The sequence below is a fragment of the Mustela erminea genome, chromosome 1 (genome assembly GCF_009829155.1).
Source record: "Mustela erminea isolate mMusErm1 chromosome 1, mMusErm1.Pri, whole genome shotgun sequence".
Taxonomy (NCBI): Eukaryota; Metazoa; Chordata; class Mammalia; order Carnivora; family Mustelidae; genus Mustela; species Mustela erminea.
In genome coordinates, this window is record NC_045614.1 from 139,497,722 (window position 1) to 139,517,008 (window position 19,287).

Genomic DNA, 19,287 nt, shown 5'->3' on the forward strand with positions numbered 1-19,287 from the left:
ATAGGTTTTTAAAGTGTCTTTAATATTTAATACTTAATTTTTAAAAAATCCTTCCTATTTTTTGTTTAAACAAAAGCAAAGTTTTTTATTAAGCAGATGACTGGTGATAAAGGAACAGAACACAAGGTATTATTAAGTATCTGCTCAATTGTTACTTACGTGCATACCTGTATCTATACTTTGAGTCTTCTGGTCTCTCCATAATGGGAACATCTTAAAAAATACACCCTTCTGTTTCACCTCACCTTTTGCCCTGTAGAACATACCTGTTAATGTTGTGACACATGCGAGGTATAAGTCTAGCCAGGAAAATAAGAGATTCCCAGTCAGGCTCGTCTTTACTGGAGATTCCACACACGTAACTGTAGGAACGACAGTCACCCTGAAAATAAAAATACAGTCAATAATTTTTAATGGTTTTCTAAAGCCAAAAGATGGACTGGAAAATGTTTCATGCATGGTAATACCACTGACAATTTTTTTGGTTGTTTCTTTTTTAAATGAAAACCTGTTTGAATATATAAGTATATATGAATATTTCTCTAATGATATAAACCCTAAATTAAAATCCCATATTAAATTCTACCTAAATCAGTTCAGATACAAAGAAAGTGTCGTGGTAATATTAAAACTTTATTCAAACATGCCAAAGGTGCACTGAGATTTCATTCCAAGTATCTGCCCAAATGTATATAGCCAGCACACTTAATTTGGCAGATAAGATCTGCCCATGTTCTACCTCAACATAATAAAGGTTATACATAAAAAAAACCACAGCTAACATCATGCTCAACAGTGAAAACTGACAGCTTTTCCTCTGAGAGCAGGAACAAGACAATGATGTCCACCCCTGCCACTTTCATTCAATGTTGTACTGGAAGTCCTGACTACAGCAATCGGAGAAGGAAAAAAAATAAGAGGTATCAATAGTGGTAAAGAAGAAGTTAAGCTGTCACTATTTGAAGACAACATGATGTTACACAGAGGAAATCCTAAGGACTCCACCAAAACTACTAGCAGTAATAAATAAATTCAGTAAAGTTGCAGGATACAAAATTAATACCCAGAAATCAAGAGCATTTCTATACACTTAAATGAAAAAGCAGAAAGAGAAATTAAGAAAATAATACCATTTACAACTATACCAGAAAGAATTACACCTAAGGATAAACTTAACAAAGAAGTAAAAGAACTGTAACTATGAGCACTATAGAACACTGATGAAAGAAACTGAAGAGGACACAAATGGAAAGATACTCCATGCTTATGGATTAGAGGAATTACAACTGTTAAAATGTCCATACTACCCAAAGCAATCTACACATTCAATGCAATCCTTACCAAAATACCACCGGCATTTTTCACAGAACTAGAACAAATAATACTAAAATCTGTATGGAACCACAAAAGATCCTGGATAGCCAAAACAACCTTGAGAAAGAAGAACAAAGTTATGGTATTACAATTCCAGAATTCAAGATAAACTGCAAGACCACAGTAATCAAAACAGTATGATGCTGGCACAAAAACAGGCACATACATCAGTGGAAAAGAACAGAGAAGCCAGAAATAAACCCACACTTATATAATTAATTAATCTATGACTAAGGAGGCAAGAATATGCAATGGGGGAAAAAACAGTCTTTTTTTTTTTTTTTTTAAGATTTTATTTATTTATCAGAGAGAGAGGGCGAGAGAGCAAGCACAGGCAGACAGAATGGCAGGCAGAGGCAGAGGGAGAAGCAGGCTCCCTGCGGAGCAAGGAGCCCGATGCGGGATTCGATCCCAGGACGCTGGGATCATGACCTGAGCTGAAGGCAGCTGCTTAACCAACTGAGCCACCCAGGCGTCCCAAAACAGTCTTTTCAATAAATGGTACTAGGGAAGGTAGACAGCTACATGTAGAAGAATAGAAGTGGACGACTTTCTAACACCATATACAAAAATAAACTCAAAATGGATTAAAGATCTAAATGTGAGACCTGAAATCACAAAAACCCTAGAAGAGAACACAGACAGTAATTTCTCTGATATTTGCCATAGTAAACATTTTTCTAGATATTTCTGAGGCAAGGGAAACAAAAGCAAAATTAAACTATTGGAACTACATCAAAATAAAGTTTTTGCACAGTGAAGGAAACCATCAACAAAATCAAAAGGCAACCTAGTGAAAGAAGTATTTGCAAAATGATAAATCCAATAAGGGGTAATATCTAAAATATGTAAAGAACTCACACAACACCAAAAAACCCAAAAAATTGAATTAAAAAATGGACAGAGGATCTCAATAGATATTTTCTCAAAGACCTACAAATGGCCAAAAGACTCATGAAAAGATGCTCTGTATCACTAATCATCAGGGAAATGCAAATCAAAACCACAATGAGATATCCGCCTATACCTGTTAGAATGGCTAGTATCAAAAAGACAAGAAATTAAGTGTTGGCAAGGACGTGGATAAAAAGGAACCCTTGTGTACTGTTGGTGGGAATGTACAGCCACTGTGGAAAACAGTTTCTCAAAAAAATTAAAAAATGCTGTATGATCCCATAATTCTACAATTCTACTAATGGGTATATACCCAAAGAAAATGAAAGTAAAAACATTAAGTTGAAAAGATATATGCACCTCTATGTTTACTGCAGCATTATTTACAATAACTAAGATATGGAAGAAATTTAAATGTTCATTAATAAATGAATGAATGAGAAAGATGTGGTAGATACACACATACAGAGAGAATAGTATGCACGCATTAAAAAGGATGAGGGGTTTTTTGGTTGTTTTTTTTTTTTTTTCGATCTTGCCATTTGCAAAACACCAGGGCGAAGCCCACTCGGGGTCAGCATGCTCAGGTCCCACAGGGTCACAGAAGGATCTGGGGTGTCTGAGTGTCGCAGAGCTTACGGGTTTAGAAGGGGGAAGCTGGCTACAGAGACAGAGCCGAGGAGTGAGCTCACAGCTCGGGGTGACCTTGAACCGGTCGCAGGCTCAGTGAGCTCAGAGCGCAGCCAGAGGCCAAGGAAACGGGAGTAATTGGGCGCTGTTCTCTGAGGGCGTACTGAGGAGTGGGGCCCCAGGCAGCTCCTCCGAGCCGGAGACCAGGAGGCCACCATTTTCATTCCCGTCCTCCGGAACTCTACGGAAAGCGCTCAGGGAACAAAAGCTGCCGAAAGCAAACCTGAGCGGATTACTCAGCACAGCCCCTGGTAAGGGCGGTGCAATTCAGCCTGGGGCAAAGACACTTGAGCATCACTACAACAGGCCCCTCCCCCAAAAGATCAACAAGAAATCCAGCCAGGACCAAGTTCACCTACCAAGGAGTACAGTTTCAATACCAAGAAGAGCAGTGGAATTCCAGAGGAGGAGAAAGCAAAGCACGGAACTCATGGCTTTCTCCCCATGATTCTTTAGTCTCACATTTAATTTTTTTTTTCTTTTTCAATTTTTTTTCTCTTCTTCTGCTAAATATTTAACTTTTACCATTTTCTTTTTTAACATTTTTTAACTAAATTTATCTAATATATATATTTTTTATACTTTTTCTTTATTCGTTTTCTTTTTTTAATTGTTTCTTTTCTTCTTCTTCTTTTTTTTTCTTTCTGAACCTCTTTTTATCCCCTTTCTCCCCACTCACGATCTGGGATCACTTCTGATTTGGTTAAAGCATATTTTCCTGGGGTTGTTGGCATCCTTTTAGTATTTTACTTACTCCTTCGTATACTCTTATCTGGACAAAATGACAAGGCAGAAAAATTCACCACAAAAAAAAAAAAAAAAAAACAAGAGGCAGTACCGAAGGCTAGGGACCTAATCAATACAGACATTGGTAATATGTCAGATCTAGAGTTCAGAATGATAATTCTCAAGGTTCTAGCTGGGCTCGAAAAAGGCATGGAAGATATTAGAGAAACCCTCTCAGGAGATATAAAAGCCCTTTCTGGAGAAATAAAAGAACTAAAATCTAACCAAGTTGAAATCAAAAAAGCTATTAATGAGGTGCAATCAAAAATGGAGGCTCTCACTGCTAGGATAAATGAGGCAGAAGAAAGAATTAGCGATATAGAAGACCAAATGAATAAAGAAGCTGAGCAAAAGAGGGACAAACAGCTACTGGACCACGAGGGGAGAATTCAAGAGATAAGTGACACCATAAGACGAAACAACATTAGAATAATTGGGATTCCAGAAGAAGAAGAAAGAGAGAGGGGAGCAGAAGGTATACTGGAGAGAATTATTGGAGAGAATTTCCCCAATATGGCAAAGGGAACAAGCATCAAAATCCAGGAGGTGCAGAGAACCCCTATCAAAATCAGTAAGAATAGGTCCACACCCTGTCACCTAATAGTAAAATTTACAAGTCTCAGTGACAAAGAGAAAATCCTGAAAGCAGCCCAGGAAAAGAAGTCTCTAACATACAATGGTAAAAGTATTAGATTGGCAGCAGACTTATCCAGAGAGACCTGGCAGGCCACAAAGAGCTGGCATGATATATTCAGAGCACTAAACGAGAAAAACATGCAGCCAAGAATACTATATCCAGCGAGGCTATCATTGAAAATAGAAGGAGAGATTAAAAGCTTCCAGGACAAACAAAAACTGAAAGAATTTGCAAAAACCAACCCAGCTCTACAGGAAATATTGAAAGGGGTCCTCTAAGCAAAGAGAGAGCTTAAAAGTAGTAGATCAGAAAGGAACAGAGACAATATACAGTAACAGTCACCTTACAGGCAATACAATGGCACTAAATTCATATCTCTCAATACTTACCCTGAATGTTAATGGGCTAAATGCCCCAATCAAAAGACACAGGGTATCAGAATGGATAAAAAAACAAAACCCATCTATATTTTGCCTACAAGAAACTCATTTTAAACCCGAAGACACCTCCAGATTTAAAGTTAGAGGGTGGAAAGAATCTACCATGCTAATGGACATCAGAAGAAAGCAGGAGTGGCAATCCTTATATCAGATCAATTAGATTTTAAGCCAAAGATTATAATAGGAGATGAGGAAGGACACTATATCAGACTCAAAGGATCTGTCCTACAAGCAGATCTAACAATTTTAAATATCTATGTCCCCAACGTGGGAGCAGCCAACTCTATAAACCGATTAATAACAAAATCAAAGAAACACATCAACAATAATACAATAATAGTAGGGGACGTTAACACTCCCCTCACTGAAATGGACAGATCATCCAAGCAAGAGATCAACAAGGAAATAAAGGCCTTAAATGACACACTGGACCAGATGGACATCACAGATATATTCAGAACATTTCATCCCAAAGCAACAGAATATACATTCTTCTCTAGTGCATATGGAACATTCTCCAGAATAGAGCACATCGTGGGTCACAAATCAGGTCTCAACCAGTATCAAAAGATAGGGAGCATTCCCTGCATATTTTCAGACCACAATGCTCTGAAGCTAGAACTCAATCACAAGAGGAAAGTTGGAAAGAACCCAAATTCATGGAGACTAAACAGCATCCTTCTAAAGAATGAATGGGTCAACCAGGAAATTAAAGAAGAATTGAAAAAAATTCATGGAAACAAATGATAATGAAAACACAACAGTTCAAAATCTGTGGGACACAACAAAGGCAGTCCTAAGAGGAAAATACATAGCGGTACAAGCCTTTCTCAAGAAACAAGAAAGGTCTCAGGTACACAACCTAACCCTACACCTAAAGGAGCTGGAGAAAGAACAAGAAAGAAACCCTAAACCCAGAAGGAAAAGAGAAATCATAAAGATCAGAGCAGAAATCAATGAACTAGAAACCAAAAAAAACAACAGAACAAATCAACAAAACTAGGAGCTGGTTCTTTGAAAGAATTGATAAGATTGATAAACCCCTGGCCAGACTTATCAAAAAGAAAAGAGAAAGGACCCAAATAAATAAAATCATGAATGAAAGAGAGATCACAACTAACACCAAAGAAATACAGACAATTTTAAGAACATACTATGAGCAACTCTACGCCAACAAATTTGACAATCTGGAAGAAATGGATGCATTCCTAGAGACATATAAACTACCACAACTGAACCAGGAAGAAACAGAAAGCCTGAACAGACCCATAACCAGTAAGGAGATTGAAACACTCATGAAAAATCTCCAAACAAACAAAAGCCCAGGGCCAGACAGCTTCCCGGGGGAATTCTACCAAACATTTAAAGAATAACTAATTCTTATTCTCCTGAAACTGTTCCAAAAAACAGAAATGGAAGGAAAACTTCCAAACTCATTTTATGAGGCCAGCATCACCTTGATCCCAAAACCAGACAAGGATCCCATCAAAAAAGAGAACTACAGACCAGTATGTTTGATGAACACATATGCGAAAATCCTCACCAAAATACTAGCCAATAGGATTCAACAGTACATTAAAAGGATTATTCAGCAGGACCAAGTGGGATTTATTCCAGGCCTGCAAGGTTGGTTCAACATCCGCAAATCAATCAGTGTGATACGACACATTAATAAAAGAAAGAACAAGAACCATATGATACTCCCAATAGATGTTGAAAAAGCATTTCACAAAGTACAGCATTCCTTCCTGATCAAAACTCTTCAAGGTGTAGAGATAGAGGGCACATACCTCAATATTATCAAAGTCATCTATGAAAAACCCACCGCAAATATCATTCTCAATGGAGAAAAACTGAAAGCTTTTCGCTAAGGTCAGGAACACGGCAGGGATGTCCATTATCACCACTGCTATTCAACATAGTACTAGAAGTCCTAGCCTCAGCAATCAGACAACAAAAGGAAATTAAAGGCATCCAAATCGGCAAAGAAGAAGTCAAACTATCACTCTTCACAGATGATATGATACTGTATGTGGAAAACCCAAAAGACTCCACTCCAAAACTGCTAGAACTTGTACAGGAATTCAGTAAAGTGTCAGTATATAAAATCAATGCACAGATACCAGTTGCATTTCTCTACACCAACAGCAAGACAGAAAAAAGAGAAATTAAGGAGTCAATCCCATTTACAACTGTACCCAAAACCTTAAGATACCTAGGAATAAACCTAGCCAAAGAGACAAAGAATCTATACTCAGAAAACTATAAAGTACTCATGAAAGAAATTGAGGAAGACACAAAGAAATGGAAAAATGTTCCATGCTCCTGGATTGGAAGAATAAATATTGTGAAAATGTCTATGCTACCTAAAGCAATCTACACATTTAATGCAATTCCTATCAAAGTACCATCCATCTTTTTCAAAGAAATGAAACAAATAATCCTAAAATTTATATGGAACCAGAAAAGACCTCGAATAGCCAAAGGAATATTGAAAAAGAAAGCCAAAGTTGGTGGCATCACAATTCTGGACTTCAAGCTCTATTACAAACCTGTCATCATCAAGACAGCATGGTACTGGCACAAAAACAGACACATAGATCAATGGAACAGAATAGAGAGCCCAGAAATAGACCCTCAACTCTACAGTCAACTAATCTTCAACAAAGCAGGAAAGAATGTCCAAAGGAAAAAAGACAGCCTCTTCAACAAATGATGTTGGGAAAATTGGACAGCCACATGCAGAAAAATGAACTTGGACCATTTCCTTACACCACACACGAAAATAGACTCAAAGTGGATGAAGGACCTCAATGTGAGAAAGGAATCCATCAAAATGCCTAAGGAGAACACAGGCAGCAACCTCTTCGACCTCAGCCACAGCAATTTCTTCCTAGGAACATCGCCAAAGGCAAGGGAAGCAAGGGCAAAAATGAACTATTGGGATTTTATCAAGATCAAAAGCTTTTGCACAGCAAAGGAAACTGAGCAAAACCAAAAGACAACTGACAGAATGGGAGAAGATATTTGCAAATGACATATCAGATAAAGGACTAGTGTCCAAAATCTATAAAGAACTTAGCAAACTCAACACCCAAAGAACAAATAATCCAATCAAGAAATGGGCAGAAGACATGTACAGACATTTCTGCAAAGAAGACATCCAGATGGCCAACAGACACATGAAAAAGTGCTCCATATCACTTGGTATCAGGGAAATACGAATCAAAACCACAATGAGATATCACCTCACACCAGTCAGAATGGCTAAAATCAACAAGTCAGGAAATGACAGATGCTGGCGAGGATGTGGAGAAAGGGGAACCCTCCTACACTGTTGGTGGGAATGCAAGCTGGTGCAACCACTCTGGAAAACAGCATGGAGGTTCCTCAAAATGTTGAAAATAGAACTGCCCTATGACCCAGCAATTGCACTACTGAGTATTTACCCTAAAGATACAAATGTAGTGATCCAAAAGCGCACGTACACCCGAATCTTTATAGCAGCAATGTCTACAATAGCCAAACTATGGAAAGAATCTAGATGTCCATCAAGAGATGAATGGATAAAGAAGATGTGGTCTATATACACAATGGAATACTATGCAGCCATCAAAAGAAATGAAATCTTGCCATTTGCGACAACGTGGATGGAACTAGAGGCTATCATGCTTAGCGAAATAAGTCAAGCAGAGAAAGACAACTATCATATGATCTCCCTAATATGAGGAAGTGGAGATGCAACATGGGAGTTAAGGGGGTAAAAGAAGAATAAATGAAACAAGATGGGATTGGGAGGGAGACAAACCATAAGTGACTCTTAATCTCACAAAACAAACTGAGGGTTGCTGGGTGGAGGGGGATTGGGAGAAGAGGGGTGGGGTTATGGACATTGGGGAGGGTATGTGCTATGGTGAGTGCTGTGAAGTGTGTAAACCTGGTGATTCACAGACCTGTACCCCTGGGGATAATTATGTGTTTATATACATATAATATAATATAGTAAAATATAAACATATAATATATTATATATTTATAAAATAAAATTTAAAAAAATTAAAAAAAAAAAGAAGATGACTAAGCACAGGAATAAAAGCCACAACATAGGGAATACAGTCAATGATATTATAATAGGGATATATGGTGACAGATAATAGCTACACAACACACAGAGAGGTTGAATCACTATGTTGTACACCTGAAAATAACATAATATTGTGTGTCAACTAAACTCACACACACACAAAAAACTATTAAAATGAAAAAAGATCTATCCATGTTTATTAGGTGGATATTCTTAAGTATTAAGTCAGAGATAAAAATAATTTTGTAAACATTTACTATAAATTTCTTTAAAAATGAACCACTGAAAGTTCACTTAAAAATAAGTTAACTTATTAACTACTACTACCTACTACTAATCTGTCAAATAAATAAATAAAATCTTTTAAAAAAAAGAATAAACTACTTGTAATGGCATGCAAAGATAAGAAATTCGTGATGTCAAGTTTAAATGAAGAAAGATGACAATGCACATGTATAATTCCTTTATTTTCTTTTTAAAATTAATGTTTCTGGAAGGACACATATAACAACTGGAGAATAGGCGAGGGAAAATTACTCAAAATAAACTAAATTTTTACTTTTTTTTTTTATAAGTATGGTTTATTTTGGTATTTAGAAAATAAGCTTCATTGCTACCCTAACCAGGAGTTATGAGGTTTTTTTTTTTCTGGGCTTCCAAGGGTCTCACCTTCAAAAGCATAAGACTAGAATAAACTAAGATATCTAACAACAAAAGAAACTTTTGTTTTGATGGTAAAAGTAAATAAGCTTCATTTTTAAAGAAACCATTCACATAACATATTGCCTCAAACATCTATTCTTCTAACATTATTATCTATAATAATTACCTAAAAGGGGGAATAGGTAACTAATTCAACTTCCTGCCTAGCAGGAGTGAATATACAGTTGGAAGTTCTCTGTAAGAGATCTACTTAGGACTGGAAAAACTTTTACACATCAAATACCTTATATGTTCTTCTATTTTTATATAGTAGGGTAATAGCTGCCTGTAAGTATCATAGCATAAACTTCAAAATCAATCTGTGTATAATGAGATAACCAAACACCACTGAAAGAAAATTATTTCTACAATTCCAGAAAGGGTTATTTTAATAGCGATTTAAAAAGAATATACGTAGCTTTCACATATGGCCTTTAAAAAGAGGGGAAGAGGAAACAAGTTCAAAACAAGTGGACCTATCAAAATACCTTAAAGGCAACGATGAATTTCTATTGTCTCATTTACAAAAGAGTTACATGGACTCAGGAGAAGGAAGAATTTAAACTGATGACTCAACTTCATGTATTTAAGAAAAAGAGTATACTTACTAAATTTCAGATGAATAATCTCTAAAACAGAGCTAATTTCTTCGCATACATAAGGAAGGCCCTGTAACTAGCATTCATACCATTTTAAGTTGAATTACTGAAACCTTTACTAGTTTTCATTTAACTAAAAACCCTAAGGGAAGAGAAACTTTCCTCTTCCCTACCCACCCAAACCTCTCCCCAGAAACTCACCTGAGGATCATATAAAGGAGAATTTAATATAATCTATTTATAGATAACATTTTAAAAGTAAAAACTATATTATGTACACATGCTTTTACAATTAAGAAGGACAGAACCATAAATACAAAAATGTTAGTTGTACATGATCACAGCTAAGAGAACATGTTGAAGAGGCAGAGAGCACTGGTTTAAGGAATACACAAGCCGAGAGTAAGACCCAAATAGTGTAACATGTTCAACTGGGGGCGTTCTTGCACTTAAGACTTCTAAAGTCACAGTATATTTTCACACCAAGAAGCATACATGAGGGCATGACTTCTTGGTACCTGCCCTTCAAGGCAGAAGCAAGCAAGTCAAGCCCATAGTAAACCACTATTTTAGTATCTGCTTTTGGTTAGAGATGACAGATGTTCCCCAACTACAAAATCTCAGCCTCAATATGTAGTTTCTATAACCCTATTCACTCCATAAACACTCTATAAAGTACCACCTTTTCAAACATTTCTAAATTTGGTGTATATACTTTTATATTTCATTTTCCTAAGTCACTCCTATTTCAATATTAGTGGAAAGAATAAACTGCAAAAAGTTATGTCACAGATCAATGAATTCACCCAACTCACCTGCACACCTACAGTTTTAATCGGCAGCAGGAAGGCATTCAATGAATGCAAACTTGTAATTTGCATCAGCTTCTCCTGATCCTCTTCCGTTGTACAAGCTTTGACTCTTTGTAACAGTGTATGTGGCTGAGAAAACCAAACAGACACTTAAGGTTTCAAAAGATAAGGTATTCTTTAGGTATCTGTTACTGTCTTATGTATCCACACTTACTGGTTTACAGCAGTAGATCCTATCTGATATTTTCTCTGACTTGTGTGTGCTATGCAGTACATCAGAATTTCACTCCTGAGAGCCAGGGCTATTAGAAGTCAAGTATCAGGATAAGAAACACAGATTATATATTTATACTTCAGGAATTTAATCCTGTCAGTGGCAAAGGGACATACCTCACATGAGTTAAACCTTTTCCTTATAATAAAACTTCTTACCATAAAATCACTCTGTCAAAAAATTAATATATGGGGTGCCTAGGTGGCTCAGTGGGTTAAGCTGCTGCCTTCGGCTCAGGTCATGATCTCAGGGTCCTGGGATCAAGCTCCACATCAGGCTCTCTGCTCAGCGGGGAACCTGCTTCCCCATCTCTCTCTGCCTGATCACTCTCTGTCAAATTAATAAGTAAAATCTTTAAAATAAATTTTTTTAAATAAAAAAAAATTAATATATCTCCACCAACTTCCTTTTTTCTGGCGTATTAACCTGGTATATGCTCTCCCATTCTTTTACTTTCAGTCTATCCTTAGGTAAACAGACTATAATTAGATTTTACTTCTCAAACCAGTTTGACAATCTATGTCATAACTAGAGATGTTAAACCGTTTAACTAACTGTAGGTTAATAATATGGTTGGACTTCATTCTACTATTTTATTCAGTAGTTTCTATTTGTCGCAGTTTTTAGGGCTTTTTTCCCCCACATTTTTCTAAACTATTTCTCCCAGTTCCTTTATTTTCCTTCTACTGGTTTTGAAGTTAAACCCTGTATTTTTCTTTTTTTAGTAGTTCCCTCTAAGTGTTAACATGGATACTTAACAGAAGAGAATCAACCTCTGTCCTCCCAGCAAACAACACAAGCATTTTGAATACTTTAACTCCAATCAATTTCCTGTGGCTTACATGTTATTTTAGCTGTATACTGTTATAATATTTTTAAACACACAAAATTTGAGATTATATTATACAGCCCGTGTCTGTTTCAGGCTGAGAACCACTGCCCTTAGTTCCTTAAGTAATGGACTATTGATAGTAAATTGTTTATCTATAAATGTCTTCATTTGCCCTAGTTCTTAGAAATCGGTTCATCCGTTCATTATTCAGAATTATTTTCTCATGGCACTCTGAAATCTTCATGTTTTTACTGTGCTTTCAGTATAATCGTCTTTCCTTCAAAGGATAAACAACCCTTCTTCTGCAGCCGTTTTGTCTTTGGCAGTCAGCCGTTTTGCTAGGTATACCAGCTAGGGAGATGTGTTACATTTCCTGAATCTGAGGCATGGTGTCTTCACCAGTGTGGACAACTGTCTATTATCTCCTCCTGGACGTATGTTAATATTGACCTTTTCATTCTATTTTAACCTCTTCTCTATATATTTTCTCTATGATGCTTTGTTCCGATTTCTGGATAATTTCCTAACACCTGTCTTTGAGTTCATTACTTCTTTCTTTAGCTGTTTTTATTTATTTTTTTTTTTAAGATTTTATTTATTTATTCGACAGGCAGAGATCACAAGTAGCCCAGAGAGGCAGGCAGAGAAAGAGAGGCGGAAGCAGGCTCTCCGCTGAGCAGAGAGCCCAACGAGGGGTTCAATCCCAGGACTCTGAGATCATGACCTGAGCTGAAGGCAGAGGCTTAACCCACTGGGCCACCCAAATGCCCCTCTTTAGCCGTTTTTAATTTCAGTTATTTTCATTACTAGAACTTAATTTTTTTTGAAGCTGCCCAAGTCATTTTGATAGTCTTTTACCATGTATCTCGTTCTTACTATCAACTGCTTCTCTTAATTCTACATACCTTAGACTAACTCCAGTATCTGAAGTGTTTGAGGATCTTGTTCTGCCAGTTTTTTCTTCCACTAGCTCTCATTCATTTACCTTACTTCTATATATATTTTGCAATTTTTTAAGTTCATATATTCTTATTGGAACTCTGTATGTGGGGATCTTGCTACATTCCTAAGCCTGATACCTGGAAGCACTACCAACCAAGGTCCACTTTCGATTCTTAGTCTGAAGTTTTTCAGACCACAGATGAATTTCAGCACCAAATCTAAAGGACTAGGAGACTTTTACATTCATCCTTAGTTTGGAGTAAAAATGCTACCCCTTATTTTCTTGCAATATATATAAAATACATTTTTTAACGATTTTAAGTAATTTCCACACCCAACATGGGGCTCAAACTCATGACCCCAAGATAAGTGTCACAAGCTCTACCAACTGAGCCAACCAGGGACCCCTAAAATACTTTTAAACTCCCCTTCATATCTAGAATTTTTAGGGATTCAAGGCTTATCTGTTATAAGGCTAAAAAAATAAGTCTATATTTCCAAGTCTCTGTAAAATATTTTCTTTATATTCATTTAACATGTAAAATTACCCTGAATTTTCAAAAAATGAAACTCTAATAAAATTCATCGTAAATACTAGAGTGCTACAAGAATCCTTATTTACTCAATTCCTTATACTGATGAACTGTGACTATTTAAAGCTCTTATAATATATAAATTCAATGCAAATTACTACCTTCTTAACACTTGCAGAAAAATCAGCTACTATTTTCAAAATATTGTTGGTTTCAGGAAAGTCCTTACAAATATAAGGTTCTTCAGCACATATTACTCTGATTGCCAGGCCAGGACCTAAAGAGAACAATAACAATGATATTTAATATAAATAAATTACATATTTAATATAAAAATATCAGTTTCCAAATATGAACCTTTCAAAAATTAAAATCCATTGGCCATTTTAAGTTATTTCTAGTTTTACTGAGATATAATTGACACATAACCATTGTAAGTTTTTTTTTTTAAGATTTATTTATCTGCTGCTTCCTCCTCTCTCTCTCTGCCTGCCTCTCTGCCTACTTGTGATCTCTCTGTCAAATAAATAAATAAAATCCTTAAAAAAAAAAAAAAAAACTATAAGGGGCGCCTGGGTGGCTCAGTGTGTTAAGCCGCTGCCTTCGGCTCAGGTCATGATCTCAGGGTCCTGGGATCGAGTCCCGCGTTGGGCTCTCCGCTCAGCAGGGAGCCTGCTTCCTCCTCTCTCTCTCTCTCTGCTTGCCTCTCTGCCTACTTGTGATCTCTCTGTCAAATAAATAAATAAAATCTTTAAATTAAAAAAAACTATAAAAAAAAAAGATTTATTTATCTGTTTGAGAGAGGGGGAGGGGCAGAGAAAGAGGACCCCAAGCAGACCCCCTGCCAAGAGCAGAACCCAACTGGGGGGCTGATTCTACCATCCTGAGAACTATGACCTGAGCTGAAATCAAAAATGGGAGGTCCAACCAACTGAGCCCCTCCACTTTGCTTTTTTTTTTTTTTTTTAAGTGTTTTACTTTAAATAGTTTTCCATCCAACTCACCATTTCTTACAATGCTTTAGCTCTTTTTACAACAATAATTTCTATGTCCTATTTCTGGTAGTCCATGTATTAAGTGTCACAAAATTCTCCAATAAATATTAATTCACAATATATGCACCCATCTTCTTAAAACTTACTTTCTTTCTTTTTAAACTTATTAAAGGAATTTTTAAATATATAGAAAAGTAAAGAGGAGAGTGTAAATGAATCACCTTATTATTCATCACCCAGGTTCAACTACCAACCTAATTTTAGAAAGAAGACTGTGGTTTTATTAAAAAAAAAAATTACAACAGAGTGTCTAATTCCAAAAATGTGAACTGGTATGAAAACATAAGGTATGCATGGGTCTAAAAAAAGTGGACTCTACTTCTTTACTATAATAGAAAAGGTATCCTGTGAGATACCTAGTTACAGATAAAACCTTAGCCATGTTCCATTAATTCCTCAGTTTCATTCTTTATCTGTAGGATAAACTGCTTAGTAAAGGTAAGTAGTATGCCTATTTTTTTGGGACGCCTGGGTGGCTCAGTTGGTTGGACAACTGCCTTCGGCTTAGGTCATGATCCTGGAGTCCCGGGATCAAGTCCTGCATCGGGCTCCCAGCTGCATTGGGAGTCTGCTTCTCCCTCTGACCTTCTCCTCGCTCATGCTCTCTCTCAAATAAATACTTTTAAAAAATGAAAATTTTAAAAAAAAGCACCAAAATTTTTACCAAAGAAATCTTACATTTAAAAAAAAAAAATCCAATATGTAAAAAGACTTTTAAAAGTCAAGTAACCTTAGTGCAATGATGACCAAAGGACCACTTGGATCCCTCCATTATATTCATACACAATCTTTTGCCAACACACAGATTAGAGACTGAACATCTTGAATTCCCAGATTTGAGGTTTATTCATACAAACAGCACTAATCACCTTTGTAACACTGCTTATAGGACCAATATGGTATTTAAGAGTACAAGCTCGGAGATGAGACTCTCAGGGCTAGAATCCCAGTTCCAAACCTAATCTGCATTAACTTTTGGCGAACTGGGCTTTGTCCCCCAAATTTCCGTATCTATAAAGCAGAATCATCCTAGCTTTATTTTGAGGATCAAATAAGACAGTATGTGTAAAATATTTAGCAGAATGTCTAGCACATACTAATACTTAAAAATTGTTAACTTTTACTATGCTTAATTAGACCATTCACTCAACTCATCACCTAATGACTATTATAAAGAGTCAGAAACTGAGGTACAAGAGGAACCCAAGCTCAAGAACTTATAACAAAAACAATTTAAGACTCTCAGTCCTAACTTTAAATAAATACCACCTCTAATAGGTTATTTTTCTATATGATAGCAGCAAATGACTATTTTAATTGAGTATTTTTTATTTGTTCATGAACAAGTTACATACAGCCCTATGCAAAGAAGTAATTCCTCCATTCAGATAAATCAACCATAGATTAGAATTTCAGAGAACCACCTTGTCTTTAACCTTGTCTTCCATGAAAGGCATCATGGTATAGTAGAAAGACCATATAAATTGCAGCTCTAACACTAAGAATTGTATGGCAATGCGGGGCACCTGGGTGGCTCAGTTTGTTAAGCATCTGACTGATTTCAGCTCAGGTCATGATCTCAGGGTTGCCATATCAAGCCCCATGCTGGGATCTGCACTGGGTGTGGAGCTTGCTTAAAATTCTCCTCTCCCTATCCCCCTGCCCCTCCCCCTGCTCACTCTAAAACAAATAAATAAAATCTTAAAAAAAAAAAAAAAAGACTTGTGTGGCTATGTTATTAAAATTTCTCTATGTTTTGTTTTTCTCATTTGATGGCAACATTATAGGCCAGACTCACTGATACAATACAAATACAATGGAAAATAATTATGTAAGAAAGTGAAGTATACACAATAGGTACTAAGAATTTTGTTCCCTGCCCACCCTTTCCTTTTTCTAAAGTTACATATTCCCTAAGGTAATTGCTTCAAAACTGTCTGAATTGATTTTTCTTCAACATGGAAGTCTAATGACAAATCGAGCAATTCAATTCCTTTTTTTTTTTTTTACCTGGAAATGGATGCCTGGAAACTAACTCTTCCGGAAGTCCAAGTTCTCTGCCTAAAATTCTTACTTCATCCTTATGAAAATCTTTCAGAGGTTCTATTACTTTTCCCTACAGAGGGAGAAGCCAATTAATCAAATGGGTAATGAAAAAGACATGGTAAATAAAGAATAACATATTATTGATCTTTCCTGTTGATTTTTTAATCTAAGGTAAAAGATATTTTTTTAAATTTCATATCTTAAAGTATGTTCTCCTACGTGTTCATAAGGAATTAGATGAACATTTTACTGACCTTTGTACTTCTCTCTGAAACACATTTTAAACATAAACCTTTCAAATGTAAGTAAATCAGAGCAGTCCTACCCACCATCTCTGATCTAGTTCTCATTAGAATACAAGGCAATTAGAAATCATACTAGAGTCTCAAAATTAAAGCTCTCCAAATGATACCATTAAGTGAAAAGACACCTATTCCTATTTGTTAAAGGATCTATAGTGTATAAAGAACACAATTCAGTAATAAAGATAATTAAAAATGTGCAAAAAATCTGAACAGATATTTCTAAGAAAATATACAAATGGCCAATAAGCACATGAAAAGATGTTCAACATCATTAGTTATTAAGGAAATGCAAATCAAAATCACAATGAGATACCACTTCCCATCCAATAACATGCCTAAAATAAAGACAGATGTAGCCATCTTCATGAATGTAAATTACAAAAAAAAAAAAAAAAAAAGACAGAAAATAACCGTTGTTCTTAAGGTATAGTACATTGCTGGTGGATTGTAATATGATATAACCGCTATGGAAACATTAAGAAGTCCCTTTTAAAAATTAAAAATAGAACGACCATGGGGTGCCTGGCTGATTCAGTCAGTAGAGCATACAACTCTTAATCTTGGGGTTGTAAGTTCTCAAGCCCCATAATGAGCAGAGAGATTACTTAAAATCTTACAAAAACAAACAAACAAACAAAAAAACTATCATATGATCCAGCAATACTGCTTTTTGTATATAACAAACAAAACCTGAGAAAGCAAGGTCTTCAAGAGATATTTGTCAACTCATGTCCACAGCAGCACAATTCACAATAGCCAAAAAGTAGAAGCAACCCAAATGTCCACCGACAGATAAATGGATAAACAGAATGTGTATACACATATAATAAAATATTATGTAGCCTTAAGAAGAAGAAAATCCTGTCACATGTTACAACATGGATAAACCTCGAGGACCTATGCTAAATGAAATAAGCCAGTCACAAAAAGACAAATGATTTCACTTTTATAGGGTATCTAAAGTAGTCGAATTCATGGAGACAGAAAGTAGAATGGTGGTTACCAGGGGTTGGGAAGAAGGAAAAGAGAGAGTACCTATTGTTCAAGGGATATAAAGTTTCAAGTTTTATAAGATGAATAAGTTATGGAGATCTGTCTCACAACAGTACAAATATACTTAACATTACTGAACTATACATTTAAAAATGGTTCAGGGCAGGGGGGTGGGGAAGAAAGGCTTTATGGCAAAGTTCTCATAAGCTTTTACCTCTTCTCTCAACTTTCTGATAAGCTCTGTGTCATTGTGATGGGTTTTGATGAGTTCAGCTTTGCCACTTGCAACAAGGGATGCACTTTCAATTAAATCAGGCCGTAAAGTACCTTGGGCAAGGAAAACCTCCTCTGGTTTCAGGTTCATTTCTCCAATTACTTCATTAGCAATCTATAACCAAGAGAAGTAAAACAGTCTTTTAAGAGGTGAATCTTTTAAAAAGCATAGTCTTTTTTATACTTTCAACAAGATCTCTCAGAATCCTTTTGCAATACTGACCAAGAGATAAAATCCATACCAACTCCCAAAGTAAACTCTTTCAAGAATATATACTTTAGAAAGATTCATAAAGATAAGCAAACATTCAAGAGCCTGAAAACTAGCCACTGAAATCACCAAAGAATTAAAAAGTCTAGTATCAACGGAAATATCTATTCTTAAATAGTTAAAATAAAAGCCTGACAACGTAAGTATACGTGTTTTTTAAAACCAGTGTAACAGTAACATGCACTGAAGTTCTTAATCAAAAAAAAAAAAAATCAAAGTCAGCAAATGATTATTTGATATAAGGACAAGAAAAAACACATACTAAAATTCACATCAAAAACAGTACAAATTGTGGATATTATAAAGGCACCTTAACAAAAGTATCCCCGATAATTTTTCTTTTCTCTTCAGGACTTGTTGTCATATTTAATGTTTTGCTAATTCTTTTTCGTGGAGTTCTATCTTCATCTGATATTGGTAGGGTTGTTGTTCCGTTGTAGAAAGAATGAGCAGCATTTATCACTGAGGAAGAGAAGCACATTTTAAAACTAATAGAAGATTTTAAATAACATAAATAATGGGTTAAGCTACAGAAAGAAAACCTAGATGGATGTTTTGATCACCCCTTACCTTGGCTACTATTTGAGAACTACCAATAAACCATGATTAATAGAGTCCAGACACAGAAACTCACTAATTTTGTGGGGTTGAGAATCCTGTAGCATTTGGTAATCTAAGGCCATGATATCATACATTATGCCGTTGCTTTCCCTTATTCAGTGCCCCACAAGAACAACAAGCAAAA

General features: G+C 35.9%; 1 protein-coding gene across 3 annotated transcripts in view; it reads right to left on the bottom strand.

The window, feature by feature from the left end:
• Positions 1-19,287, bottom strand: part of GMPS (guanine monophosphate synthase) — a 75,204-nt gene that overhangs the window by 8,355 nt on the left and 47,562 nt on the right. For all 3 annotated transcript variants that reach the window (XM_032344093.1, XM_032344104.1, XM_032344102.1), the window contains exons 8-13: positions 18,853-19,004; positions 18,213-18,386; positions 16,665-16,770; positions 13,761-13,876; positions 11,022-11,147; positions 267-382 (exon numbers count right to left, since the gene is read on the bottom strand). In XM_032344093.1, coding sequence (XP_032199984.1) covers positions 267-382; positions 11,022-11,147; positions 13,761-13,876; positions 16,665-16,770; positions 18,213-18,386; positions 18,853-19,004 — 790 coding nt within the window. The remainder of the gene's footprint in view (positions 1-266; positions 383-11,021; positions 11,148-13,760; positions 13,877-16,664; positions 16,771-18,212; positions 18,387-18,852; positions 19,005-19,287) is intronic.